Here is a 7,069-nt window from a genome sequence, read left to right on the forward strand (position 1 = left end):
ACTAAAGGCCTAAAGCCTATTTATAAGAGAACTCCCTCTTGACTTCCTTATTTCTAAGCAATGTGGGATTCACACATCCCTTTACAACACTTTTAACCAATGTGGGATTTTGGGAGATATCCCAACAAATCCTTATGTTTGAGTTTAATTTGGTGAACATTATTTAAGTTAGTTAAACTTTTTAGTGGAGCTAAGAACCTAAGAAAGATCTTTTAGTCATTGAATCTTTTATCAATTATTTACTTTTTAGAAATCAGAAAATTAAAAAAAAAAAACCTAAAAATTAATTTAGGAATCAGCTTGGCACACTCGCAAAAATCGACAAAATCAAGGATGAAATGGGCATATTCTAAAACCACGGTAACAGGAATGGAACTTGAAAAGAAGGCAGAGATGGTGATTTCCCCAACCCTTAAACAACTCTGAACAGTCACCTTTGCAATGAATCCATAAACTTTACAACCAGGCATGATCCTCAATTCAGTTATTGCATACAGTCCTCACCATCTGCCCATTTTCAGAATTATGACAATGTTATATCCAATAACTAAATTGGAAATCAATGTATGTTTCTAGGGATACTGGTTGACTTTAATTTAAGATATTACACAATCAACTACATTACATTGCATTTCATTTTTAATATTAATTTAAAAAATGGAACACTCACTCAGTTCAGGACTCACTGAATGAATTTATTGATGTTTCTTCCCTCTGAGATTCCCCTTTGGGATCTTACTAAGAAGACCAGCAACCAGTTTACTGTAATGACCCAGTTTACTGTGATGGCCCTTCAACTGTTCAAATACTTTGTACACAAAGTCATCTACTTCATCTTCATACCTCTCATATAATACTGGCAATGTGTGAGCAGCCACAAAACCTTTAACAAAAACAATGTTTCAGAATTACTTCAATAAATATTGATTTTCATAGCATCTTTCATTTTCTCTATTGCTTTTTTGGGAACTACGCAAAGGTTTATGGATGAATCCATATGTGCATTATCACATGTTTGTGAGAAGCATTACCATTACTAATAAGCAAAATGTTGTACGCGAAATCTGAAAACTTTACTGTAATAAATATTTGCAAACTCACCAATATAGAAAACTGTTAGGAAATTGCACCAGCTCCCAATGACAGCAGCAGCCCACAAGCTTGCTATAACCTGACAAAGTTCCTTACTAGGTATCAATTACTCATAATCTGGAGCCTCTTATATAATCTTTTTTCAGATGTCCATATTTAATTTGGAAGAATTATTGTTTACCTTTACCTTTTCTACATCTCTTAAATTTTTGGAGGAAAAAAAAGGAAACGTGGATAAACTTCTGCATCTTGAGCAATATTTTTATTTACTTTCTGCTATTCTTTTTTTTCACCAATATTCCTTTCATTGCAGTAATTCATCTTATGGAACTATGTCCTCATCATTTGTGCTACTCCAAAAAACAGTTAATTCTTCAAAAGCAAAATCCATTTCATAATAGTTGTCAATCCATTCATTGTGTCAGTGTTTCACAAACATTGTCGGAACTCAGATTCAAAACACAATATTATATTAGGAAGTTTCATATGTCGAACTTACCACAAGAAATTGTTTCAGATTTCCTCCAGTTGATACATCCTGAAGCAACTTTAAAGCATGGTTAACCTCCACTCCAATCGTTCTTCCAATATTGACAAATATATCATCAGACAGCACAAAGCGGGGCACCTTGGGGGAGGACCTGATATCATAAATAATTTCTGATCGAGAAACTGAAATTCATCGAAACTGTAAACCATTACCACTAGAAACAGCAAAAACAGAAGGCGACCTGACTTTACTTACCTGTTTAATAATCCCAAAGCCGTTCTCCAAACAAATTGAGCAAGCATACCAAGAACTAGTCCAAAGCATACAAGTGTCAGAAAATGATAATTAAGCCATTCAAATAGTACCCAGATGGCTGTTGCACCAGTTACCACACTAGCTGAGATCTTCTTATTCCTCCATAAGAGCACATCAGCAGCTACAAGATTTTGGTGGATAAACTGATAAGAGAGTTTAAAGTGTATTATAAGTATGGGGATTTTTTGACAAAGAGAGTAATCATACATTTTCCGCCACCCAGAAGAAGGTGAAGTGGCTCCTGGCGTCCGAACAACCTATTCAAACGATAAGTTACTGAGCTCGTCTCTTCCTCAAAAAAAGAAACAGATTTCTGCCTTGGAATACTGTCAGCAAGGGCTGCCAGATTATTTAAAAGTTTCTCCGCTGTAATTTTGTCAGCCATGATTGCAATTCCAAAAGAAAACCACTGCATGCCAAATAAAAACTGAAGGATTTCTACAAAAAGAGAACTAAAAAAAGAGGGGGGGAATAACAATAAAAGAAGTGATAGGAAGTAAGGTGAAAACTGCTACGGAGGAAAAAAAAAACAGAACGATATCATAAGATTGTTTAAATGGGTAGATGAACTCATTAAGCATGTAATGCAAAACCTATCAAACTTAATTTAGGGTTAGGGTATATGCCACCTAATTGTACCTATTAAGCCCATACACAGAAATTGAATAGGTACTTGCACCTGAATTAAGGAATAGTGGTAATATCATTGAGCAAGAGTTATAACAGCAAAAAAAAATGAAGAAATATTAGATGTGGGTTGAGCACAAATTGTTGAATGATTCCATACTTTCAATTTGAATAATCACAGAAGAAATGCCAGATATAAAAGAATCCAGAATTCATAAGCTATTGGCTCTTTAAACATTCTCTGTCCGTTAAGGCGCTATATACTAAATGAAAACACATGAGAACACTAGTTTACAATGTTGAAAGTTCCTATTGAATAATTTAATTGGAAAACAGCAAATATATGAATTCTTGAGCAATAGGAACTGTTCATCTATTGTCTAATCTGATTAATTCCACAAAGTCGCTTTCAATAAGATGATTACTCTCTTCAATAAGATCTTTACCATTAGTCTTGAGTACAAGTTTAAATGAAAGTTAATAAAAATTATGGAAGAGAAAATCAACTAATACAAGCAATCTAAGAAAAAAAATCAATCTACTCAGCATCATGGTGCTAGAATTAATACCACGCAAGACATGGTCATTTTTCACTAATTACTCTTGTATTAACTACGTTTTCTATATATTCAGTAGTCAATGGCATCTCATCCCTGGCAGTGGCAAGTTGAATACTGTCAAAATCTATGGAAAAGTGGGGTAGGTGTTAAATCACAGTGTTGAATAGGAACCACAAACAAAATAGGATCAGAATATTCACCTAATGAAACATATAATGTTGCCATATAACTTTTTTTTTGTTCCTTTTGTAAAAATTGAAAGAATAATCATTCCTCAATTACCTGTAACGTTCTTCATTCAGTTCTAATTCAATTTCGCATCTCTTTCAAATTCAAAAACCAAGAATTCACAAACGCAATAATACTTGTTGTAATCTTCTAATAATCTAAGTAGTCAATTCCGTTAGAACTACCCATTTGCTCAGTCATCTAACAACATCCAGTAGCTTACCCATCCTAATTTTCCTCTCAATTATTCCTCGATAGCTGGCAAATTCGGCACTACTAAGACTAAGAGGAAGAACAGTAAAGGTGAATCTAGAAAGGTCAAGCACGACTCCCCAAGAAACTCGTTCATCATCAACATGCCAGAAACACAACAAAAAATGGAATTGTGACTACAAAACGAGACAATCTAACAAAATAGACAAGGAAAGGTTAACAGAAACAATAACCCAAAAAGAAAAATATAACTGAACTGAACTGTTTGAGGCAAGTAAAGGCATAGAACAGGAAATGAAAAAAAAAAAGTGTGAAGAGCAGTACCAACAGGAGATCTCGGGGCAAAATGGAAGGCTGAATTTGGACAGAGATTATGCGTTTTTAAGTAACAAAAGATAACCGAAGGAGGTTGGGTTTTGATTACTTGCACGGAATGAAATAAAGAAACCATTTCTAAATTTACAATTATAAGGTCAAGTGCATGACTTTTGTCCGACTCTGGTTTTTTCTATTATTTTTCTTTTTTTTTTTTTTTTTTTTTTTGGTAAGAAGGGAAGAAAAAAAACAAACAAACAAAAACCTAACCCGGGATCAGTCTAGGAAGACTGACCCCAATCCTATCCTCAAGAAGAGAAGGTAACAGAAAAGAAGGAGGAACGGAAAGGGTAGAAACACCTAACATCCCCCCATGCCCAGCAACTGCCAAGCGATCCGCCACGCAGTTTTGCTCCCTATAAATATGGGAGAAGGTAAGAGAATCGAAGGCAGGACGAAGCCTCAAGATGGCTTTAATGAGATTCTGACTCTTAAGACAAACAGCCTGTCTATCCGAAATCCTGTTGATAGCCTCCAAATTGTCAGACTCCACCGAAAGTCTTTTAACACCCATGCGAATGGCGAGTTTAATGCCAGACAAGATCCCCCAGAGCTCTGCAGTAAAGGAGGAGCCCGTACCTAAGTTATGGGTAAACCCAGCCAGCCAGGCGCCACCAGCATCCCGAAGAACTCCACCAGCAGCAATTCTGCCATTACTAAGGCAGGAGCCATCCGTATTCAACTTGACAACCCCTTCCCTGGGCTTCCTCCAACCAACTAACTGGACCTCTTTAACCGGGGAGGGGTGAACCAGGGGCTCTCCTTCAAAACTCTTTGTAATAACAGAGAGTTTTTTCGAGAAGTAAAACTGGAGGTCAGGAATAAAGACAGTCTTCTCAGCAAATAACTCTTCATTCCTCCATTTCCACATTTGGTGACAAATAATAGCGAAGAGAATAGCCCCGTGCTCCATACTGGCCAACAAATTCCCATTAACGCCTTCAGAGAACCAGTCAATATCAGAGAACCCCATAAAGGAAGGAAGGATGTGGTGAGGAAGGACCCCTTCCCAAACCTTTCTACTATTCGGGCAATCCCTCAAAGCATGGCACAAAGTTTCCACATGGCCGTTGCATCTGCTACAGGCACCAGATACAGCCAAGTGCCTTCTGTGTCTATCTGCATTCGTGAGGAGCCTGTCTTTGACTCCCAGCCATAGGAAACTCCTAATGCGGTAGGGGACTTTGAGGGCCCAAATGGACTTCCAAATTTCCAAAGGAGGATCAGCCCTATTAGGGGTAAAAGCTTCATAGGCCGATTTGCAAGAATAAGAACCATTATTAGTCAAGGCCCAGCAGTGTCTGTCCTTATCCTCCTCCTGATTACTAATCTTCACACCTCTAATATTAAGGAGGGTCTCCAGGCTAAGAAAGGAGTCGAACTTAGACCAGATCCAGTCTCCCTCCGAGTCCACCACATCAGCAATTCTCCAAGAGAGGAGATCATTCGGCGGAGGGGCGATGCACACCTCAATCAACGGTTTGTCACCAATCCAGGTGTCATACCAGAAACTAATGGATCTCCCATTACCCACCTCCAAGCCAATCCCCGTACAGAACTCAGCAAAAACAGCACTAAGCCCTTTCCAGAGGAAGGAACAGCTGACAACCCTCTCCTTCGGGCCACCAAAGATTCTATCTTTCCTATACTTGCCGCACAGAAGACGAACCCAAAGGGAGGAGGGGGATTGCCACATTCTCCAAAGAAGCTTCATTAACAGGACTTTATTATTGTCCTTAGCTTGCCTTATACCAAGACCCCCCCTGCTCTTAGGCTGGCAGGCTTCCTTCCAAGGGACCAGGTGAATCTTCCTCCCATCCCCAGACTCTCCCCACAGAAAACGCCGATTAATTTTATCAAGGTCGTTGAGGACCGGCTCAGGGAGCTTACAGGCTTGCATGATGTGATTTGGAGCAGCGCAGTTGATAGACTGGATTAAAGTAAGGCGACCTGCAAGGGAAAGAGAATTAGCTTTCCAGCTAGCACACAAACCGTTAGATTTGTCCAAAATATCTTTAAAAGAGGCTTTGGACACCCTGTCACTATGAAGAGGGACCCCAAGGTATTTCCCAAACGATTGAGTCAGGGGAATGCCAGACATCTCACTCAGTCTTCTACACAAGATATTATCCATATTCTTGGAACAAAGCATACGGAATTTATGGATGTTAATCTTCTGGCCAGAAGCCTCACAAAAGCAATCGAGGATATCCATCACAGCCTTAATTTGTTCCTCATTACCCTCCACAAAAAGCATGACATCATCAGCAAAGAGTAAATGGGTAACAGGGGGGCAATGTCTGTTGATGGAAACAGGGTGGAGAGTCCCTTTGCTCACCGCCTCTTGGATCAGGTGAGACAATCTTTCCATGGCAATAACAAAAAGGAAGGGGCTCATAGGATCCCTTTGACGAATACCCCTGGATGGAGAGAACTCATCCGACATATCCCCATTGATCATAACCTGGAAAACAGGAGAGGAGATACACTTTCCAATCAAATTCCTCCAGTTCTCCGGGATACCAGCTTTGGCTAAACTATCCAGAAGAAAGCTCCAGTTCAACCTATCATAGGCTTTCTCCAGATCCAGCTTGAGAGCCACGATCCCTTTCTTGCCTTTCTTAATCTTCATAGAATGGACAACCTCCTGGGCAATAACAACGTTATCCATCAATTGTCTTCCAGGAACAAAGCTCCCTTGATTTTGGCTGATAATATCCGGAAGGATCTTCCGGATTCTATTAGCCACAATCTTAGTAATAGCTTTATACAAGACATTACAAAGACTGATGGGTCTCATCTGGAGAAAGGAAGAAGGCTTGGCAACCTTAGGAATCAAGACAATGAGGGTTTTATTAACCAAACTGATATCGTTCGAACCACCAAAGACACCTAACACAAAGCTGTATATACCCTCTTTAACAGTGTCCCAGTGTTTATGATAGAAACTAGCGGGGATACCATCAATACCAGGAGCCTTAGTGGAACCGATGCTGGAGAAGGCCAGATCAATCTCTTTAAGCTCAATGGGATGGAAAGCATTATTAATAGCATCCTCCCCCAAACGAGGAAAGGAAATGCCAGAGTGGGCACTCTCTAGGTCCACAGCTTCCTCTCTGAACAGGTCCTTGTAGAAATCAAGGGCAAGGCGCCGAATGTCCTCCTCCTT

The 7,069-nt window shown here is 39.3% G+C and overlaps 1 protein-coding gene across 7 annotated transcripts; it reads right to left on the reverse strand.

Annotated features, from left to right (window-relative positions):
• Positions 1 to 383: 383 nt before the first annotated feature.
• LOC136203725 (reticulon-like protein B8) lies at positions 384 to 3,983 on the reverse strand. 7 transcript variants are annotated; one of them, XM_065994955.1, is made up of 7 exons: positions 3,850 to 3,983; positions 2,105 to 2,263; positions 1,838 to 2,018; positions 1,592 to 1,733; positions 1,102 to 1,171; positions 687 to 883; positions 384 to 507 (listed from the first exon to the last, which is right to left on the reverse strand). In XM_065994955.1, the coding sequence occupies exons 1-6, from the start codon at positions 3,974 to 3,976 to the stop codon at positions 696 to 698; spliced, it is 867 nt and encodes a 288-aa protein (XP_065851027.1). In that variant the 5' UTR covers positions 3,977 to 3,983; the 3' UTR covers positions 384 to 507; positions 687 to 695. The 7 variants fall into 7 exon arrangements, 5 of the variants coding, with proteins under 5 accessions (XP_065851027.1, XP_065851021.1, XP_065851014.1 ...); XM_065994949.1 differs by having other exon boundaries at positions 671 to 883; XR_010674969.1 differs by lacking the exon at positions 384 to 507 and adding an exon at positions 1,280 to 1,442 and having other exon boundaries at positions 816 to 883.
• Positions 3,984 to 7,069: the final 3,086 nt, after the last annotated feature.

Source organism: Euphorbia lathyris, chromosome 1, assembly GCF_963576675.1.
Source record: "Euphorbia lathyris chromosome 1, ddEupLath1.1, whole genome shotgun sequence".
Lineage (NCBI taxonomy): Eukaryota > Viridiplantae > Streptophyta > Magnoliopsida > Malpighiales > Euphorbiaceae > Euphorbia > Euphorbia lathyris.

Coding starts and splice junctions, on each gene's coding strand:
- LOC136203725 (XM_065994955.1), bottom strand. CDS start 3,976: ATGGTTTCTTTATTTCATTCCGTGCAAGTAATCAAAACCCAACCTCCT. Junction 2,264..3,849: donor TGCCCCGAGATCTCCTGTTG/GTACTGCTCTTC, acceptor ACAAAATTACAG/CGGAGAAACTTTTAAATAAT. Junction 884..1,101: donor CCTAACAGTTTTCTATATTG/GTGAGTTTGCAA, acceptor TTTTTGTTAAAG/GTTTTGTGGCTGCTCACACA.